Genomic DNA, 22,621 nt, shown 5'->3' with positions numbered 1-22,621 from the left:
ACGTTCACATATGCAAATTTTCGGCCGCCGCCAGTCTTACACAGTAACTAGTATTGGAGCCTTGTTTACACCACAAGCTGGAAGCAGGGAGGGATGATCACTGTGATGTGTACTGTGAAAAAAAAATGCAAATATTCGTAATTGCAATTATTTTGCGCTATATTTGCAATATTCGCAAATTCACGAATATGCGATATTTGCGATAAATATTCACATTGCGAATATTCGTGCCCAACACTAATTTCAAATAGGAAGACTACAGTAACCAGAAAGATTATCAAAATAAGTGTTATTGGGGGGATGTCTCATATTTTAAAAAGTGTGCTTTGAAGTAATTTTTTTTTTGCTTTAGTTTTCCATAAGTGAAACATATTTATCATACTATCACAGGGGGGTTGATAAATTTGGCTCACATAAGCAAAAAGCAATAAATCACTTCAGAACACCATTTTTCCTGATTCCTCTTCTTCTCTGCAACTTTTCTACACAAAAGTCAAGCCTGGGCTGGTGTAGATTTGCAGTGTTTTTGAGGGGCTTGTGACTTTTTGTGCGACATTCTCACTTGATAAATCCATTACCACTGCAAATCAAAAAACTGAAATTGACTTTTGCAAGATTGTTTGTAGCTTTTTGTTTACAGCCAAAAGCCACAAAAAAAAATTAAATAACTGCTTTGGCGCACGTGCAACATTTCATGTGCCAAATTTGAGCAAAAAAAAAAAAAAATCAATATAGGCAATGATAAATGTCCCCCATTTAGTTTCGAAAATAGATGACTTAGGGGAGACCAAGTAGCTATATTTAAATATATCAGGGGGCAGGACAGTGATCTCTTGTATGATCTATGTATATCCAGGACTGTATCTATAACAAGTGGGCATCCTCTATGTCTAGAGGAAAGAATGTTTCTACACCAGCACAGATGGGGTTCTTTACTGTAAGAGCAGTGAGACTATGAAACTCTCTGCCAGAGAAAGTGGTCATAGTGAACTCAGTAAAAAATCCAAAAGAGGCCTGGATGCATTTCTGGAGAGTAACATTAAAGGGGTACTCCGGTGCTTAGACATCTTATCCCCTATCCAAAGGATAGGGGATAAGATGCCTGATCGCGGGGGTCTCACTGCTGGGGACCCCCATGTTCTTGCATGTCGCACCCCGTTTATAATCAGTCCCCGGAGCGTGTTCGCGGTCTGATTACTGCCGATCATGGGCCGGAGCGTTGTGACGTCAAGGCTCTGCCCCGTGTGACGTAACGCTACACCCCCTCAATGCAAGTTTATGGGAGGGGGCGTGACAGCTATCACGCCCCCTCCCATAGGCTTGCATTGGGGGGCGGAGCGTGACGTCACATGGGGCGGAGGCGTGACGTCACACACCGCCGGCCCTGTGGTCGCCGGTAATCAGACCCGGAGCGAACACGATCCGGGGACTGATTATAAACGGGGAGCGGTGTGCAAGATCATGGGGGTCCCGCCGCTGGGTAGAATAGGATTGGATAGGGGATAAGATGTCTAAGCACCAGAGTACCCCTTTAAAGGTTATGGATACAAGATCTATAGGGACAGAGATTTATTCTGATGCAATATTTTGAGTCGGGAAGGAATTCTTCCTACTAGTATGGGGCAATTGGCATCAGCCTCATAAGGTTTTTTTTTTTTTTTTTTTTTTTTTGCCTTGCACTGGATTAACATAGGGACACAGTAAGGTTATGGGTTAAAGGAAAAAAGGTCATCTGTTCACTCACACTAAATCCAATATACTGGGTTAAAGTGTGAGTGAACAGGAGACTGATGAGGGGTTAATGGGTTAAATATGTACCTGCACTCCGGAGATCTGTCTTTCCAAAGATTGGCATCCATCTTCAGTGAATTGCACGCTAGACGCGGGCCCGCCAGCTCAATTTTAATATTCGTTGTCGTGGGTCATGTGAGCGCTGTGCCAACTGACAATGAATATTCAAATTGAGCTGGCGGGCCCGCCTCCAGCGCGCAAATGACTGAAGATGGATGCCGATCCTTACAGGGACAGATCTCTGGAGTGCAGGTATGTATTTAACCATTTACCCCTCATTGGTCTCCTGTTCACCCACACTATAACTCAACCCTATGAACTATGTTACTGTTAATATGTTACTATCACTTAGACACTAAAGGGCTGTCTCTTGGTAAATAGGGATGTAAGCAATGCAACTGAAGATGATATAACAAAAGATTATATTGGTAAGTAAAATTGCAGAGAACTTTTGTTTATCTAATTTTTTTTATTACTAAACATCACAAAATGTATACTGTATTTTAATAAATTAAATTCTATAAAGCCCGTGTAACAACTACAAGCATGGGCTCAGATTGATTGTAATGCCTCATTGTCTGGTCACCTAGTTATTGCCTTTGCTCCAAATATCTGGCCAAACTGACACTTGACAATATTGTAGTGGGTAGGTACACATTGGAAACGCACGTCCAGAAAGAGAAGAGCATATAAATAACATATACATTTTTAATGTAGCTTAACCTAACAGGAGTTCTAAGTGCATTTAGGAAAAAACTGTTTCTCTTCAACCTCCAATAGCTCAGAACCTCAGCCATGTCATAGTTCCAATATTACAGCTTATAATTGTACAAGCAAATAGAAAAAAAGAGAAAAGCATGTAGTACTTACCAGATAGGTAGACATTCTTTGCATGGATTTTATTTAATCTCAGATTTAACAAAACCTGTCCAGAGTAAAAGTTGTCCCGAATTGTCAGATCGCTTCTTTCATACTTAACAAGGCCATTGCAAAATGAAAGAAGCGATCTGATTGGTTGCTATGGACAACTTTTCCTTTGCACTGGTTTTGATAAATCTCTCCCAAAATAGAAACAACAAATAACACCAGGTGCAGGGAGGAAAACTCAAAGGCAGGACATAAAATTTTAGGGTGCATTCACACCATGTTTTGAAGATACGCGGACCCGGCCCTTATCTCATTTATTTCAATTAGCCAGCCGGAGTCAGATAGTGACTCTGGTTGGCTCATTTTAGCCCTGTATCCGATTTTCTGACCCGACCTAAAATCGTGGTATGCCACGGTTTTAGGTCCAGTCAGAGAACCAGATACGGGGCAAAAATTAGCCAACTGGAATCACTATCTGACTCCAGTCGGCTCATTGAAATGAATGAGATAAGGGCCGGGTCCGGGTATCTTCAAAATGTGGTGTGAATGCACCATTATAGTTGGATTCCATAAAAAGTTTACCATGTTTCTATTGCATTGCATCTAAGGGAAAATTCCTCATATGGTGCCATGCAAATATTGCCTGCAAAGTGTGGAGCTGTCGAAACTGAACACTAATTGAGAATTGGGTCTTTAGAAGTAGAAGAAGTTTAGATGTTTTACATGATCATTTTCCACCCTATGCATTCTATTGATGGAGGGCCAACAAAGACTTTTGATGCAATGCTAATAGTTATTCACGCAGACTACACTGTTTCTAGTAGCTGTTTTTTGTTTTGTTTTTTCATTTATCTATTATTGATTTATTTATACTGTATTGCTATTATTGAACTACATAGAAATCTACTGCATCACTATCTTCCGAGTTAGTTTTTTTGTTGCCAGTATGGGTTGTTACCAGTTTGGTGTTGAAATAAATTAACATAGTAATGAATTATCTGTCATAAAATTTGAGATATAGATTTAGCAAGATTTGTATTTATTCTTATTATTTTACTTTCCGTTCTTTTATACATTTTTTGCCCACCATTAAGTCTGGTTTAGAATTTATACACATACTTCTGAGGACCGTATGTACAATACGGGAGTGCAATATTGTAACATTAAAATTATGCACTTTATGCTCATGTGAGCAGTATTGCTGTATGTAAAAGAACAAGTTACTAACTGCATCCTCACGATTTATGATTTTAAGTTTTCGTTGATGCATTATTTAAACACTGTGGACAATGTGGTAATTACGTGTGGATCTTAGTTATCTATTTACTACAATAATGGGATATTGGTGAGAGCCTTTGGGCAAAAGAAACTATGGAGGAGATTAATCAAAACCTGTGCAGAGGGAAAGTTGTCCAGTTGCCCATAGCAACCAATCAGATCACTTGTTTAATTTTTCACAGGCCTTCCTAAAAATGAAAGAAGCGATCTGATTGGTTGCTATGGGCAACTGGGCAAGTTTCACGCTGTACAGGTTTTGATAAATCTCCCCCTATGAGTCTAATAAGTATATAGGGTATAAATCGCACGTGCATATATTCACACTTATAGCTGTTGTAACCGCAAGTATACGCATCGTCGCAAAGTGAAATTATTGTCATTATACACATGAAGAAAATTCTGGGCTCGAAGGCACTTTCTATTAAGAAAATTAATGTGAAACTCAGTGGTAATCATAAAAGACAGTTTGAAGGGTACCTAATGTGGATGCAGTAAGGATTGAGTTAAAAAATACTTTTACTGCATTTTTTTCTTGGATATATCAAAGGTGGGTGTGAGTTATCTCTACCAGATGTACATAACGGTGGCAGACAGTACTGATATTGGAGACTTTCAGCGTTTTATTATGACTCATATTGTTGGCGGTCTAAAAAAGTGGTAATATATTATTCATAGTTTTTTCGTATAGTTTTTTAATAGAAATAATTCAAGTAAAGTTTTAGGAAAAATGGTCCATTTTTTTCTATGAATGAATGTATTGGTTCCTCTGCAGACATTCAGAGCATGGATGAATATGGAGGCTATTTCAACAGATATGTGTAAGTGTGCTACAAATGCTGTAGTAATGTTTCAGTCTGTACAGGTATGAGGCCCAATAAAATACTTAAAGGGGTACTCTGCTCCTAGCATCTTATCCCCTATCCAAAGGATTAGGGATAAGATGTCAGATTGCAGGTTCCCACCGCTGGGGACCCCCGGGATCTCCGCTGCAGCACCCTGCTATCATTACTGCACGTCACGGCTCCACCCCATCGTGACATCACGGCCCGCCCCCTCAATACAAGTCTATGGGAGGGGGCGTGGCGGCCATCACTCCCCTCCCATAGAGTTCCATTAAGGGTGCAGGCCATGACATCACGAGGGGGCAGAGCCGTGATGTCACGATGCTCCGGCCCCTGTATTGCCGGTCATTACGTACAGAGCAAGTTAGCTCTGTGTAGTAATGAAAGCGGGGTGCCGCAGCCGAGATCCTGGGGGTCCCCAGAAGCGGGACTCTGGCGATCTGACATCTTATCCCCTATCCTTTGGATAGGGGATAATATGCTACTGGTGGAGTACCCCTTTAAGAGGACTACAGAGATGTATTTCCTCTATATAATTTCCATTGTGTATTTAAAATGTTACTGTCTTTAAAAACATTTTTTGACAGGTCAATCAGACATGATAAAAGTTGTTGACTGCACAAGGTCTCACACTCACTGCAATCGTGAGGGTTAGGAGAGGGTGGATCTTTGATACTTCAGCTCTGAGCTTGATCTACATCTGACAGATTCATTTTAAATCTGCATATGTTTGTGTGTAAAAGCCATGCTTCCTGCATGAACAGGACTAGCAAAAAGACACTGCAGCACATAAGATTGGCTGGAAAAAAGTATAGGCCTATAAGTAAGAATGGGTGTAGAATCCACATTAACCACCAGTATTCCTGTAGTATCTGTTTTATCCCGGCTTAGGTGCATCTTTCAATACTGCAGCTGGGTCATGTGATTAATAGTATGACAACCAAAAAATTGCATGCTCTAACATGTCCACAGTATGTCCATTTCTTCAGTGTTAGGGCCAGTTCACTCTCGCATTCCAAGGATTTAAATCAGCGTTATGATCATGTGGACCTGTGCCATTCTCTTCATGACAATGTGGCCTGTGCAGAATTCTGCCAAAAGAATAAACATGTTCATTCTTTTGTCGGAATCCAATTCTGTGGCAGAAATTGTGAACTGTAGTAGAATCCCATTAACAGTAGTGGGAAGCAGCTGCAAGCGAATTCCGCTGAGGAATTTGCAAGTAGAACGCCTGGTGGAATTTCTCAGTGTGAACTGGCCCATACTAATTTCCTGAGAACTACAGGATTACATCATCACCTATCAGATCCCTTCTGCTCAGACCCCTTCCAGCTCTACCCTCCTCGCTCATCTGTATATGTAGACGGTTGGTGAAGATCTTTTTTCTGCCCTGAGAGACAAGAGGTGCGGTGATGTAATAGGTGAGCCTATAAAATGATCAGCTGCAGAGTTATACAACTCCCCCGATCACACTGTCTGTCTCTATCTGCTGTGTGCAGATTCTGTAGTGTGTCCTCTGTACTAAGCCTGACAATGCCTCTGCAAAGCCAGAGACATTGTAAAAAATGTTGACTGTATTAGGAAACCATATTAGTGGGAGAACTAGCAATGAATGTGGCAGACAAAATCAGTATACATATGGCATACTGTCGTGGAAATATTAAGTTGTCACATTGCCTTTATATTGTGTGATATGGCGTAGGTTCATGTGTTGTCAACTGGTCACCATAGCTGCAGATGTGGTGGTTATTGATGGCACATGGAGGTGTGTCATATCTTCTGTAGGCTAAATCATTACCTTGTAACCTTATGCTGACTGTATGTATGGGTGTGGTTTTGTACTGTATGTGGGAGTGGCTTTGTAAACCCTCCCGTTTGTTAGGTATAAATAAACATAACTCACACTAGCAAGTGGGATTCTTCCTGAAGCTGGTGGGAGAAACTGTGTTGTTGGATCACAATATGTTGTTTGTGCTTCTTCAACTATGGCAAATTCGCTATCCTGGCAGACCGCACTGAGCCTGAATTATTACAAGTCTGGATTCCTACAACAATACACAAGAACTTTACACTACACTATTATATAATAATTGCCAATGCTGTACTATATAAGAAAATCCCAAAGTACATCTTTAATATTGTATCTTGCATGACTATGGCATCTTCTTTACCTCTAAGGGGAGAGCCTACAGATATAACCATTAAAATTGCTGAACTGAACTCTACTAACAAAAAGTTGAGCGACCAGAAAGCAAGACTACAAAGAAGTCTTGATATAGCAGAGGAAACCAACACTCTTCTGACTGAAGAGATATCTGACCTAAAAAGCAAGTTAAAAAAGTGAGTATGAATGGTAAAACTAATCCTGTTGCATGCACATTATAGAGATGAGCTTTAGATAAAGGACATTTTAGTAATGCCACTTTCTAAGGGTACAAACGCTATGAGTTGGTTGAGGAAAGTATCTTAATTATAGAGAGTATGGACTTGGGGAGGTCGGAGGTCTCGCTTTATAATTAGAGATGAGTGAGCCGAATACATCGAGCCCGGATTTGACCCGAACTTTAGGATTTTTCCGGCCCGGCGATCACTCTGCCGGTTCAGCTCACACGAGCTGGTAAATAGCGCAAAAAAACCTGAAAGCATGTTTTTTTTTGCGGACGAAAAAAGGAAGACGGCCAGGGGGTAGTGAGGTGACTTCGGGACTTCAGCATATCACATGATAACCCAGGTCTATTATGTGATTTGCTGCTTACTTTTTTCAATCAGCACAAAGGCCAACTATTTTTTTTTTTTTAATCTAAGAGCCGAGGAACGTGCTCTCGAATCACCCAAAGTGCAAGAAAAAGTGCAAACGTGTTACACTAAAAAAAACGTGCACAGAGGATGCGGTCTATCGCAAGCCCTTCTCCAATAGGAGAGAGGCCCCCCAACAAACCTTACCCTTCGCCTCCGGACCAAAAGGTACCTGCAAGACTCCAGGTTCGATGTCCCTTTTCGCCGAAGCTACTAAGGGACCACAAATGCTCCTGGCATCCCCCTTGGTGTTAGCCAAGGTATCTGCCCGCAGAGCCAATAACGGTTGGTACCCTACCAAAGCAGGAGTACCCAGGGTGTTTGCAGGGAGGTGCGGAACCTAATGGCCCCACACACCTCCCCTAGACCGCCAGGAGGGACACCCAGAAGGGCTACCACATCCTAACAAATCCTGTGAACACACAACACGCAAAAAGTGACACAATGAGACAAAAATAAATAAGTGAATGTGTGCAGATATACTGCCCGGACATCCGGCCGGATCTATAAAAATTTCTCTGATCCTAGCCAGAAGGCCGGTAATCAAGAGGTGAGTGCCACAAGGTAAAGAGATTATGGTGCCCGTGCTTCCACTCAGTGAGCCAGTACACCCAGTGAGTTTTGGCACCTCGGGGTCACCACTCCCCGAGGCACAAAAGTACCTTGGCTCTAGACCCTCTCAGCCTCTTGGCGAGACCCGGAGGAAGCAGGTCACATCAGGGCAGCCATCGGGCTGATTCCTCAGGACCAGCCCCGGAACGCCCCGGTACACCTGCTCTCTACCATGCAGCACCCATCCCCACACTGGCGTCGCCTGCCACCAGCATGAAACTGATAAGAACAGATACTACACTTGATCTTAGCCAAAAGGCCGAGAAGCAAAAAGGCCAATAGGACACAGCAAAAGGGGGGAGGTCATTTTTACACAGATAATGTCACCCACTGCATTCAGAGTGCTGGAACAGCTGGACAGAGTGAGACGGGGAGAGAGAGAGAGAGAGAGAGACAGAAATAGGGACAGTTAGTGATTAGAAAGATAAAGAGATACAGATTAGAAATAGAGAGGTTATGTGTGTGTGTGTACAGGATTCAATCCCCATGCAAGAATACTATAGGGGCTCCTATACACCAAAACAGCATATAAGGGGACATCCTAATCACAGCCTCTGAAGGGCTCATCTTATACTACCACAAATCCAAAACCTTTTCCACACTCATACCTGCAAATACCTGAATTGAATAGTGTTCCTGAACCAGCTACAGTAGCCAGTGAGGTGCAGTGATCTGTACCACCCATCCAAAAAACGTATTCAAATTGAACCTTTATACTGTATAAAGTGTTTTGTGACTATAATAGTGTTCCTGAACCAGCTACAGTAACCAGTGAGGTTCATCGATCTGTGCCACCCACCCACAAAGCGTATTCAAGTGGCAACTATATATCTAAAGGGCCTGTCAACACATTTGTGAATATAATAGATTTCTGCAAACACCTTTAGTACGCATTGTGTTGTCATCTTTGCCAAGCAAAAAGCCTGTTGAAATTACACGTATCTAACCTGTAGTGTTAATACCACCTTCCTGCTACTACCAGTCCGCTATCTCCTGCTGTACGGTATTGATATAAGTCCACCATCTCATGCTGTACGCTAGTAACATCAGTCAGCCACCACCTGCAGTACGCTGGGTACTACTCATAACACCAATCCACCATCACCCTACTTCCAGCCGGGCCTATGCGTACACAACCCATCATCCACAAAAAAAGGGATAATTTTTGGCACACTGGGATAAAGCCACTGTGTCTTCCGATGCTTCTGTGTACATATTAACACTGGCAGGCATCTACTGACAACCAGGGATACTTTATGCCGCTTTATTTTGGTGTGAATAAGCCTAAAAAATGGGTGAGCTGTGATAGCTCCCCTCAGTAATAACTGAGCCTTAAAAACACTTTAAAACTATTTAAATACATCCCTCACAGTGTTAGACAGGGGTTTAGAGCTGTTAAGCAGTGTTATAAACGTGTTTAGGGGTTTATTTAATTTCCGATTCGAGTCGAACCGAGCCAAACCAAACTTGTGATTTCCGAAAAGTTTGACAAGTCCGGCAAACCGAACTTTTCAAAAGTTTGTTCAACTCTATTTATATTGTGTACTTTAGGCTTTATGCACAAATCATCTAGTGTAAGTATAACATTTAGGGGTTTTCCAGAGCTATATGACTGATGGCCTATACACAGAAAAGGCCTTCAATCACTAATCGGCGGGGTGCCAACACCCAGAACCCCTGCCAATCTTCTACTCCCTGCAATAAAAAGTAAACAGGGCCGAAAGCACTGAACCATTAATTGTATTGTTACGCCGAGCGCTCCGGGTCCCCGCTCCTCCCCGGAGCGCTCGCTACACTCCTCTCACTGCAGCGCTCCGGTCGGTTCCACGGACCCGGGGCGCTGCGATACCGCCTCTGGCCGGGATGCGATTCGCGATGCGGGTAGCGCCCGCTCGCGATGCGCACCCCGGCTCCCGTACCTGACTCGCTCTCCGTCAGTTCTGTCCCGGCGCGCGCGGCCCCGCTCCCTAGGGCGCGCGCGCGCCGGGTCTTTGCGATTTAAAGGGCCACTGCGCCGCTGATTGGCGCAGTGGTTCCAATTAGTGTTTACACCTGTGCACTTCCCTATATCACCTCACTTCCCCTTCACTCCCTCGCCGGATCTTGTTGCCTTAGTGCCAGTGAAAGCGTTTCCTTGTGTGTTCCTAGCCTGTGTTCCAGACCTCCTGCCGTTGCCCCTGACTACGATCCTTGCTGCCTGCCCCGACCTTCTGCTACGTCCGACCTTGCTTCTGTCTACTCCCTTGTACCGCGCCTATCTTCAGCAGCCAGAGAGGTTGAGCCGTTGCTAGGGGATACGACCTGGTCACTACCGCCGCAGCAAGACCATCCCGCTTTGCGGCGGGCTCTGGTGAAAACCAGTAGTGACTTAGAACCGATCCTCTAGCACGGTCCACGCCAATCCTTCTCTGGCACAGAGGATCCACTACCTGCCAGCCGGCATCGTGACAGTAGATCCGGCCATGGATCCCGCTGAAGTTCCTCTGCCAGTTGTCGCTGACCTCACCACGGTGGTCGCCCAGCAGTCACAACAGATTGCGCAACAAGGCCAACAGCTGTCTCAACTGACTGTTATGCTACAACAGTTACTACCACAGCTCCAGCAACCATCTCCTCCGCCAGCTCCTGTACCTCCCCCGCAGCGAGTGGCCGCTTCTGGACTACGACTATCCTTGCCGGATAAATTTGATGGGGACTCTAAGTTTTGCCGTGGCTTCCTTTCCCAATGTTCATTACACTTGGAGATGATGTCGGACCAGTTCCCCACTGAAAGGTCTAAGGTGGCTTTCGTAGTCAGCCTGCTGTCTGGAAAAGCCCTGGCTTGGGCCACACCGCTCTGGGACCGCAATGACCCCGTCACTGCCTCTGTACACTCCTTCTTCTCGGAAATTCGAAGTGTCTTTGAGGAACCTGCCCGAGCCTCTTCTGCTGAGACTGCCCTGTTGAACCTGGTCCAGGGTAATTCTTCCGTTGGCGAGTATGCCGTACAATTCCGTACTCTTGCTTCTGAATTATCCTGGAACAATGAGGCCCTCTGCGCGACCTTTAAAAAAGGCCTATCCAGCAACATTAAAGATGTTCTGGCCGCACGAGAAATGCCTGCTAATCTTCATGAACTTATTCACCTAGCCACTCGCATTGACATGCGTTTTTCCGAAAGGCGTCAGGAGCTCCGCCAAGATATGGACTCTGTTCGCACGAGGCGTTTCTTCTCCTCGGCTCCTCTCTCCTCTGGTTCCCTGCAATCTGTTCCTGTGCCTCCCGCCGTGGAGGCTATGCAGGTCGACCGGTCTCGCCTGACATCTCAAGAGAGGACACGACGCCGCATGGAGAACCTCTGCCTGTACTGTGCTAGTACCGAACACTTCCTGAGGGATTGTCCTATCCGCCCTCCCCGCCTGGAAAGACGTACCCTGACTCCGCACAAAGGTGAGACAATCCTTGATGTCCACTCTGCTTCTCCACGTCTTACTGTGCCTGTGCAGATGTCTGCCTCTGCCTTCTCCTTCTCTTCTGTGGCCTTCTTGGACTCTGGATCTGCAGGAAATTTTATTTTGGCCTCTCTCGTCAACAGGTTCAACATCCCAGTGACCAGTCTCTCCAGACCCCTTTACATCAATTGTATAAACAATGAAAGATTGGACTGTTCCATACGTTTCCGCACGGAGCCCCTTCTAATGAGCATCGGATCTCATCATGAGAGGATTGAACTTTTGGTCCTCCCCAATTGCACCTCGGAAATTCTCCTTGGACTTCCCTGGCTTCAACTTCATTCCCCAACCTTGGATTGGTCCACTGGGGAGATCAAGAGTTGGGGGCCCTCTTGTTCCAAGGACTGTCTAAAACCGGTTCCCAGTAACCCTTGCCGTGACTCTGTGGTTCCTCCAGTAACCGGTCTCCCTAAGGCCTATATGGACTTCGCGGATGTTTTCTGCAAAAAACAAGCGGAGACTCTACCTCCTCACAGGCCTTATGATTGTCCTATCGACCTCCTCCCGGGCACTACTCCACCCCGGGGCAGAATTTATCCTCTCTCTGCCCCAGAGACTCTTGCCATGTCTGAATACGTCCAGGAGAATCTAAAAAAGGGCTTTATCCGTAAATCCTCCTCTCCTGCCGGAGCCGGATTTTTCTTTGTGTCCAAAAAAGATGGCTCTCTACGTCCTTGCATTGACTACCGCGGACTTAATAAAATCACGGTTAAGAACCGCTACCCCTTACCCCTCATCTCTGAACTCTTTGATCGCCTCCAAGGTGCCCACATCTTTACTAAATTGGACTTAAGAGGCGCCTATAACCTCATCCGCATCAGAGAGGGGGATGAGTGGAAAACAGCATTTAACACCAGAGATGGACACTTTGAGTATCTGGTCATGCCCTTTGGCCTGTGCAACGCCCCTGCTGTCTTCCAAGACTTTGTTAATGAAATTTTTCGTGATCTGTTATACTCCTGTGTTGTTGTATATCTTGATGATATCCTAATTTTTTCGGCCAATCTAGAAGAACACCGCCAGCATGTCCGTATGGTTCTTCAGAGACTTCGTGACAATCAACTCTATGCTAAAATTGAGAAATGTCTGTTTGAATGCCAAACTCTTCCTTTTCTAGGATACTTGGTCTCTGGCCAGGGACTACAAATGGATCCAGATAAACTCTCTGCCGTCTTAGATTGGCCACGCCCCTCCGGACTCCGTGCCATCCAACGTTTTTTGGGGTTCGCCAATTATTACAGGCAATTTATTCCACATTTTTCTACCATTGTGGCTCCTATTGTGGCTTTAACCAAAAAAAATGCCGATCCCAAGTCTTGGCCTCCTCAAGCAGAAGACTCCTTTAAACGGCTCAAGTCTGCCTTTTCTTCGGCTCCCGTGCTCTCCAGACCTGACCCATCTAAACCCTTCCTATTGGAGGTTGATGCCTCCTCAGTGGGAGCTGGAGCTGTCCTTCTACAAAAAAACTCTTCCGGGCATGCTGTTACTTGTGGGTTTTTTTCTAGGACCTTCTCTCCGGCGGAGAGGAACTACTCCATCGGGGATCGAGAGCTTCTAGCCATTAAATTAGCACTTGAGGAATGGAGGCATCTGCTGGAGGGATCAAGATTTCCAGTTATTATTTACACCGATCACAAGAACCTCTCATACCTCGAGTCTGCCCAACGGCTGAATCCTCGTCAGGCCAGGTGGTCTCTGTTCTTTGCCCGATTTAATTTTGAAATTCACTTTCGGCCTGCTGATAAGAACATTAGGGCCGATGCTCTCTCTCGTTCCTCAGATGCTTCTGAAATTGAACTCTCCCCTCAACACATCATTCCTCCTGACTGCCTGATTTCCACTTCTCCAGCCTCCATCAGGCAAACTCCTCCAGGAAAGACCTTTGTTTCTCCACGCCAACGCCTCGGAATCCTCAAATGGGGTCACTCCTCCCATCTCGCAGGTCATGCGGGCATCAAGAAATCTGTGCAACTCATCTCTCGCTTCTATTGGTGGCCGACTCTAGAGACTGATGTGGTGGACTTTGTGCGAGCCTGCACTATCTGTGCCCGGGATAAGACTCCTCGCCAGAAGCCCGCTGGTTTTCTTCTTCCTCTGCCTGTTCCCGAACAACCTTGGTCTCTGATTGGTATGGATTTTATTACTGACTTACCCCCATCCCATGGCAACACTGTTATTTGGGTGGTCGTTGATCGATTCTCCAAAATGGCACATTTCATCCCTCTTCCTGGTCTTCCTTCAGCGCCTCAGTTGGCTAAACAATTTTTTGTACACATTTTTCGTCTTCACGGGTTGCCTACGCAGATCGTCTCGGATAGAGGCGTCCAATTTGTGTCTAAATTCTGGAGGGCTCTCTGTAAACAACTCAAGATTAAATTAAATTTTTCTTCTGCATACCATCCTCAATCCAATGGACAAGTAGAAAGAATTAACCAGATCTTGGGTGACTATTTACGACATTTTGTTTCCTCCCGCCAGGATGACTGGGCAGATCTTCTACCTTGGGCCGAATTCTCCTATAATTTCAGAATCTCTGAATCTTCCTCCAAATCCCCGTTTTTCGTGGTGTACGGCCGTCACCCTCTTCCCCCCCTCCCTACCCCCTTGCCCTCTGGTCTGCCCGCTGTGGATGAAATTTCTCGTGATCTTTCCATCATATGGAGAGAGACCCAAAATTCTCTCTTACAGGCTTCTTCACGCATGAAGAGATTCGCGGATAAGAAAAGAAGAGCTCCTCCCATTTTTTCCCCTGGAGACAAGGTATGGCTCTCCGCCAAATATGTCCGCTTCCGTGTCCCTAGCTATAAGTTGGGACCACGCTATCTTGGTCCTTTCAAGATTTTGCGCCAGATTAATCCTGTCTCTTACAAACTTCTTCTTCCTCCTTCTCTTCGTATTCCTAATGCCTTTCATGTTTCTCTTCTTAAACCACTTATCATTAACCGTTTCTCTCCCAAATCTGTTCCCCCCACTCCTGTCTCCGGCTCCTCGGACATCTTCTCCGTCAAAGAAATTTTAGCATCTAAAAAGGTCAGAGGGAAAACCTTCTTTCTAGTGGATTGGGAGGGTTGTGGTCCTGAAGAGAGGTCCTGGGAACCTGAGGACAATATCCTGGACAAAAGTCTGGTCCTCAGGTTCTCAGGCTCCAAGAAGAGGGGGAGACCCAAGGGGGGGGGTACTGTTACGCCGAGCGCTCCGGGTCCCCGCTCCTCCCCGGAGCGCTCGCTACACTCCTCTCACTGCAGCGCTCCGGTCGGTTCCACGGACCCGGGGCGCTGCGATACCGCCTCTGGCCGGGATGCGATTCGCGATGCGGGTAGCGCCCGCTCGCGATGCGCACCCCGGCTCCCGTACCTGACTCGCTCTCCGTCAGTTCTGTCCCGGCGCGCGCGGCCCCGCTCCCTAGGGCGCGCGCGCGCCGGGTCTTTGCGATTTAAAGGGCCACTGCGCCGCTGATTGGCGCAGTGGTTCCAATTAGTGTTTACACCTGTGCACTTCCCTATATCACCTCACTTCCCCTTCACTCCCTCGCCGGATCTTGTTGCCTTAGTGCCAGTGAAAGCGTTTCCTTGTGTGTTCCTAGCCTGTGTTCCAGACCTCCTGCCGTTGCCCCTGACTACGATCCTTGCTGCCTGCCCCGACCTTCTGCTACGTCCGACCTTGCTTCTGTCTACTCCCTTGTACCGCGCCTATCTTCAGCAGCCAGAGAGGTTGAGCCGTTGCTAGGGGATACGACCTGGTCACTACCGCCGCAGCAAGACCATCCCGCTTTGCGGCGGGCTCTGGTGAAAACCAGTAGTGACTTAGAACCGATCCTCTAGCACGGTCCACGCCAATCCTTCTCTGGCACAGAGGATCCACTACCTGCCAGCCGGCATCGTGACATGTATATTGGTGAAGCCAGGTAACTGCAGCTTATCTCCCATTTACATCAATCATATAATTACAAAAAAAACCTTCAAGTAGGTTTCATAGACAGGTAAGTAACAGGGACTGAAGTGAGGGATTACAATTTAATTTATTAAAAAATATTTTAAAATAAAAACTTGATGTAAACAACAGTTCATGTACTGATGACACAATTTCTGTAAATACATTTATGGGATCTAAGCTTTTGCAATTTCAGGCATAAAGGATATTAGAACCGATACCTGTATAGTTTTCCAGATACATTGCTTACATCGCTAACTTAGTTCCCAGCAGGCCATGCAGCATGCCACATCTACTTTCAATGAACTTGAAGATACGAAAATACTTGTCAAAAACCTAGAAGACGCAATCAGTGTTGTGACTGCTGAAAAAAAGCAACTGGTTAGTACAGTTCAGGAACACCGATCACAGACATTATTATAGTTTGTATTTGACACATTTCGAGCACTAGTCCTTTCGTTTTGATAGCAGTCATTTATTGCCATTTTGGAACCAATTACAATAAAATTAATTATGTGATAATCAACAGAATTGTAAATAAGTGAAAACTATTCACTTATGACACAGCTGACATGGTATCACCCATATGTAGTAATGAAATTGTGGAATTACTGGGATTGAGTCACAAAACAAGAAAATCATAACCAAATAGGTACATTTTAAAGGGCTACCGTTATTTATACAAACTTATGAAATGTCGTCCTGACATGTCAAAAGTTTAGGTCTCATTGGGTCCCAGTCTTGAGAATGCTATGATTGTGAGTTATCCCCGGGTGAAGTGCACAGCAGTGTCCTTTACTCCCTGTACGGCAGCCTGATCCAACTAATTTCATTATAGTCTATGGAGCCTATCTCCTGCTATCTGTCAGATAGGGTGACCGACTGCGCACTTTATCCAGCTCCAGCTCATGATTGTAAGAAGGCGATGTGCTCTAAACTTGTGACATGTCTGGACAACAATTTTAAAGTTTGTACCAATGACAATAATGCTTTTAAGTATTATGGGGGGGACCCCTTACAATGCAAGTTGTTAGTGTGATAGAATAAATAAGGAACACAATATGGGAGCACAATCCATGCCAATCCCATCTCTAGTTTATGACTCCTCATCATCATGTTAATTAAAGTTACCAGGGAATTCGCTAGGACTTACTCTCTAATTTATCATGAGATTCCCAGGCAGAACAAGTGCAATGCACTAAATGTGCACTTTCCCTAAAAATATTTGAGATTGCATGCCTATAAAGTTGTATATCTCTGCCTTAGGCTGTCATAAATAAAAATAGTCTATGGGCACATCGACATTGGGAGATGTTCCTGGCATATACACCAGCAGTATACCACGAATAATATGGGAACTGTATTGGTCCTATGACCCTATCTTTCATTCTGGAAATCTGGAATCTATTCATTTTTTATTTATATCTACAGGAAAAGGATGAACTTTTGCTAAGTAGCCAGAGGCAGCGTTTGCAGGAGGAGGTAACATAAGAGTATGGAAAGTCATCACAGGTTTTATCACAGAGCCATAGAGATTCTCATTGTTTCTCAGGAGTTAAAGGGGTACTCCGCTCTAGACATCTTATCCCCTATTCACAGGATAGGGGAAAAGACATCTGATAACAGGGTTCCCGCTGCTGGGGACCCCTGCAATGTCTCCTGCAGCCCCTCGACTCATCACTGCACAGAGCTAAGTTTGCTCCATGCGTGATGACTCACGATACAGGGGTCAGAGTATTGTAATGTCACGGCTCCGCCCCCTCGTGACATTAAGCCCCGCCCCCACAATGCAAGTCTATGGGGGGGGGGGTGATGGCCGCCACACCCCCTCCCATAGGCTTGCATTTAGGGGGCGTGACGTTATGAGGGGCAGAGCCGTGATGTCATGATCATGATTCATGAGTCATCATGCACGGAGCTAACTTAGCTCTGTGCAGTGATGACTCGAGGGGCTGCAGGAGAGATTGCAGGGGTCCCCAGCAGCAGGACCCCCGTGATCAGACATCATTATCCCTATCCTTTGGATAGGGGATAAGAGGTCTAGGGTGGGATACCCCTTTAAGCCTATAGGAGAGAATATGGCCACAATACATGCAATGACATGTTAAACTACATGTGTGTAAATACAGATCCTGTGTTATCTACAGAACAGGGTGCCAGCTTATTATTTAACTTAGTGGCCAGAATGAAAACTAAAAGATTTCCGGATTATTAGATAGAAAAATCACTAAAAAATCTTAAAACATATGTTTAACATAAAACATGTAAACAATTGATAATTTTCAGATGCCATATTGCCTTTACAGTAGCCATAACTCATACACAAAAAATAGCTGATCCGCCTATACACATAAACACTTGGCCGAATAGTGGGGGAGGGAAGACACTACCTGACATTTGGCAGTAGCTTATCTTCCCAAAAGCAAAATAATTGGGCAGTTGAAATTCAGAGGGATCCCCCAAAGAGACATTAGATGGCCGACTGGTCTCTCTGAAATTAGCGGTTTTGACTAACATATGTCTAATTTGTTCAGCTCTGTGTTTCTGTTAAAGTCTATGTATAATTATAATTTTTTTAAACTAAACAAGTGCTTTTATTAATAACTGTGTCCTGCAGAATGATAAGCTGACCTCAGAGAAGGACAAGCTGAAAGAGAAGCTGGATGGTCTTAGAGCAGAAAACTCACGGTTACTGGTAAGTGTATAGTATTAAAGTGGATGGCATCATTTATCAGTAGGAGCAACTTCCTACTGTGATAATCTTTTTACTGTCAAACATTATCATATTAACAGCACCAGCTGTATGAATATGAAAACCTTCTGGTGCAGAAAGAAGAACTACTGACACAGGTAAGTGCACCACCTTTCACATGTTGGTAAATGCCAGTAGAAAAGTCATATTTTCTACTTCTCAGTATGGCCACACTATTATTAATTTAATTTATTTTAAGTTATTAAAATGTACCAAGCAATTTAAAACTAATCATTTATAATATTTTCTATGTAGACTTAAATATTAGTAAATATTAGTTAAAATCATCACAGGTGCCTGCTGGCTCAGCAAAGCTTGCCCAGTTTTTCTGATACTTTTAGAATTAGCACAACAAAAGCAGACATCTATCCAACATTTACAAAGGATATAGGTAAGTCAACATTAGTGAGGACTAATGCTAAGAAGTGATAGGATGCATTTAAAGCGCAACTGTCATGAGTTTTAACCCCCCATAAACCAGCCCTAGCTTGACAAAGTTGTTAGAAATAACAGGTAAATCATACCTTTTGCTGCTTTCTAGCAGCTTTAATGATGCTAAAAAATGCTTTTAACGATAGTCAGCAACAGTCGGATAGGCGTGGCTATGCCCGCAGCCATCACGCCTATCCCCTGTATGTCAGTGCTGGGGACGCTGTGTGATTGGTCCACAGGTCCCAGCACTGAGAGCCCTTATTACTGTACTGTACTGTAGAAGAATAAACGGCGCCCGTTCATCTATGCACTCTGGTTATGCGGGCAGCCAGCACTTACAGCAAGCACTAGCTCTCTTTCTGCTAGTACTTGCTCCCTATAGTCCAATGCGTGGCGTGATGCTGTATTGGAATGGTCTGGTCGCCCGGTCTCATCTACTGCTGTGATGCAATGCGGACGGCCAGATCATTCCGCTACAGCATTACGCCGCGCATTGGGCTATAGGGAGCAAGTACTAGCAGAAAGAGAGCTAGTGCTTGCTGTAAGTGCTGGCTGCCCGCATCACCAGAGTGCATAGATGAATGGGCGCCGTTTATTCTTCTACAGTACAGTACAGTAATAAGGGCTCTCAGTGCTGGGACCTGTGGACCAATCACACAGTGTCCCCAGCACTGACATACAGGGGATAGGCGTGGCGGCTGCGGGCATAGCCACGCCTATCCGACTGTTGCTGACTATCGTTAAAAGCATTTTTTAGCATCATTAAAGTTGCTAGAAAGCAGCAAAAGGTATGATTTACCTGTTATTTCTAACAACTTTGTCAAGCTAGGGCTGATTTATGGGGGGTTAAAACTCATGACAGTTGCGCTTTAAAGAGTATGTTCACTTTTGCAACAATTTTTCCCCCATTACTGCTACACTATGTAGAATACAACAGTGAAACAACTTATTTAGACCTATGTACAGTGGGGCAAAAAAGTATTTAGTCAGCCACCAATTGTGCAAGTTCTCCCACTTAAAAAGATTAGAGAGGCCTGTCATTTTCATCATAGGTATACCTCAACTATGAGAGACATAATGAGAAAAAAAAATCCATAAAATCACATTGTCTGATTTTTAAAGAATTTATTTGCAACTTATGGTGGAAAATAAGTATTTAGTCACCTACAAACAAGCAAGATTTCTGGCTCCTCTGTCCTCCTGTATTAATGGCACCTGTTTGAACTTATCAGTCTAAAACACACCTGTCTACAACCTCAAACTGTCACACTCCAAACTCCACTATTGCCAAGACCAAAGAGCTGTTGAAGGGCACCAGAAACAAAATTGTAGACCTGTACCAGGCTGGGAAGACTGAATCTGCAATAGGCAAGCAGCTTGGTGGGAAGAAATCAACTGTGGGAGCAATTATTAGAAAATGGAAGACATACAAGACCACTGATAATCTCCCTCGATCTGGGGCTCCATGCAAGATCTCACCCCGTGGTGTCAAAATGATCACAAGAATGGTGAGCAAAAATGCCAGAACCACACGGGGGGACCTAGTGAATGATCTGCAGAGAGCTGGGACCATAGTAACAAAGGCTATCATCAGTTACACACTACGCCGCCAGGGACTCAAATCATGCAGTGCAAGATGTGTACCCCCTGCTTAAGCCAGTACATGTCCGGGCCGGTCTGAAGTTTGCTAGAGAGCATTTGGATGATCCAGAAGAGGATTGGGAGAATGTCATATGGTCAGATGAAACCAAAGTAGAATTTTTGGGTAAAAACTCAACTCGTCGTGTTTGGAGGAGAAAGAATGCTGAGTTGCATCCAAAGAACACCATACCTACTGTGAAGCATGGGGGTGGAAACATCATGATTTGGGGCTGTTTTTCATCAAAGGGACCAGGACAACTGATCCGTGTAAAGGAAAGAATGAATAGGGCCATGTATCGTGAGATTTTGAGAAAAAAACTCCTTCCATCAGCAAGGGCATTGAAGATGAAACGTGGCTGGGTCTTTCAGCATGACAATGATCCCAAACACACCGCCCGAGCAATGAAGGAATGGCTTTGTAAGAAGCATTTCAAGGTCCTGGAGGGGCCTAGCCAGTCTCCAGATCTCAACCCCATAAAAAACTTTGGAGGGAGTTGAAAGTCTGTGTTGCCCAGCGACAACCCCCAAAACATCACTGCTCTAGAGGAAATCTGCTTGGTGGAATGGGACAAAATACCAGTGTGTGAAAACCTTGTGAAGACTTACAGAAAACGTTTGTCCAACAAAGGGTATATAACAAAGAATTGAGATGAACTTTTGTTATTGACCAAATACTTATTTTCCACCATAATTTGCAAATAAATTCTTAAAAAATCAGACAATGTGATTTTATGGATTTTTTTTTCTCATGTCTCTCATAGTTGAGGTATACCTATGATGAAAATTACAGGCCTCTCTCATCTTTTTAAGTGGGAGAAGTTGCACAAATGGTGGCTGACTAAATACTTTTTTGCCCCACTGTAGCTCCATATTTCCAAACTACACTGCTCAAAAAATAAAGGGAACACTAAGATAACACATCCTAGATCTGAATGAATAAACTAAACGTATGAAATACTTTCGTCTTTACATAGTTGAATGTGCTGAAAACAAAATCACACAAAAATGATCAATGGAAATCAAATTTATCAAGCCATGGAGGTCTGGATATGGAGACACACTCAAAATCAAAGTGGAAAACTACACAACAGGCTGATCCAACTTTGATGTAATGTCCTTAAAACAAGTCAAAATGAGGCTCAGTAGTGTGTGTGGCCTCCACGTGCCTGTATGCAGGGCCAGATTAAGGCTGCCTGGAAGACAGAGCACTTCATTATGATGGGGCCCCCCCAACAGTTCCCCCACATTAGGTTGTAGTTCCCCCACATTAGGTGCAGTATAGTTCCCCACATTAGGTGCAGTATAAGTCCCCGCACATTAGGGGTGCAGTACAGTTCCCCCACATTAGGGGTGCAGTACAGTTCCCCCCCCCCACCCATTAGGTGCACAGTACAGTTTCCCCCCCCCCATTAGGTGCGCAGTACAGTTCCTCCCCATTAGGTGTGCAGTACAGTTCCCCCCCATTAGGTGCGCAGTACAGTTCCCCCCATTAGGTGCAGTACAGTTCCCCCCCATTAGGTGCAGTACAGTTTCCCCCCCATTAGGTGCAGTATAGTCCCCCACATTAGGTGCAGTTTAGTTCCCCACATTAGGTGCAGTATAGTTCCCCCACATTAGGTGCAGTATAGTCCCCCACATTAGGTGCAGTATAGTTCCCCACATTAGGTGCAGTATAGTTCCCCCACATTAGGTGCAGTATAGTTCCCCCATATTAGGTGCAGTATAGTTCCCCCACATTAGGTGCAGTATAGTTCTCCACATTAGGTGCAGTACAGTTCCCCCACATTAGGTGCAGTACAGTTCCCCCACATTAGGTGCAGTACAGTTCCCCCACATTAGGTGCAGTATAGCTCCCCCACATTAGGTGCAGTATAGTTCCCCACATTAGGGGCAGTACAGTTCCCCCACAGACATACAGTCTTCATCCATATACAGTGTAGGACTGGAGGCTGTATGCCTGTTCAATGCCCCACTTCAGTGTTCCAACCACCGCTCCTCCGGTCCGAGGATCCTGGGGACCGGGGTCACGATCTACTGCTATGGCCAATGGGCCATAGCAGAACGTCCCGGGACAGTAGGAGCAGAGGTCGGAACACTGAAGATGACGTGCCGCTGGTCCCTTACCATGCGCGCGCGTCCTCCTCGATGCTCCGCTCCACTCTCTTTTCTCGTATGGGCACACCCACGGG

The 22,621-nt window shown here is 44.9% G+C and overlaps 1 protein-coding gene and 1 pseudogene across 4 annotated transcripts in view; one reads left to right on the top strand and one right to left on the bottom strand.

The window, feature by feature from the left end:
• The window catches only part of KASH5 (KASH domain containing 5), a 250,514-nt gene that overhangs the window by 26,177 nt on the left and 201,716 nt on the right, over positions 1-22,621 (top strand). For all 4 annotated transcript variants that reach the window (XM_056541654.1, XM_056541656.1, XM_056541652.1 and 1 more), the window contains exons 5-11: positions 2,173-2,219; positions 4,709-4,754; positions 6,957-7,118; positions 15,871-15,988; positions 17,039-17,089; positions 18,225-18,302; positions 18,401-18,457. In XM_056541654.1, the coding sequence (XP_056397629.1) occupies positions 2,173-2,219; positions 4,709-4,754; positions 6,957-7,118; positions 15,871-15,988; positions 17,039-17,089; positions 18,225-18,302; positions 18,401-18,457 (559 nt within the window). The remainder of the gene's footprint in view (positions 1-2,172; positions 2,220-4,708; positions 4,755-6,956; positions 7,119-15,870; positions 15,989-17,038; positions 17,090-18,224; positions 18,303-18,400; positions 18,458-22,621) is intronic.
• Positions 8,359-8,457, bottom strand: LOC130294738 (U2 spliceosomal RNA; annotated as a pseudogene).

The sequence above is a fragment of the Hyla sarda genome, chromosome 10 (assembly GCF_029499605.1).
Source record: "Hyla sarda isolate aHylSar1 chromosome 10, aHylSar1.hap1, whole genome shotgun sequence".
NCBI classification, from domain to species: Eukaryota; Metazoa; Chordata; class Amphibia; order Anura; family Hylidae; genus Hyla; species Hyla sarda.
This window is presented reverse-complemented; position numbering and strand designations above follow the sequence as displayed.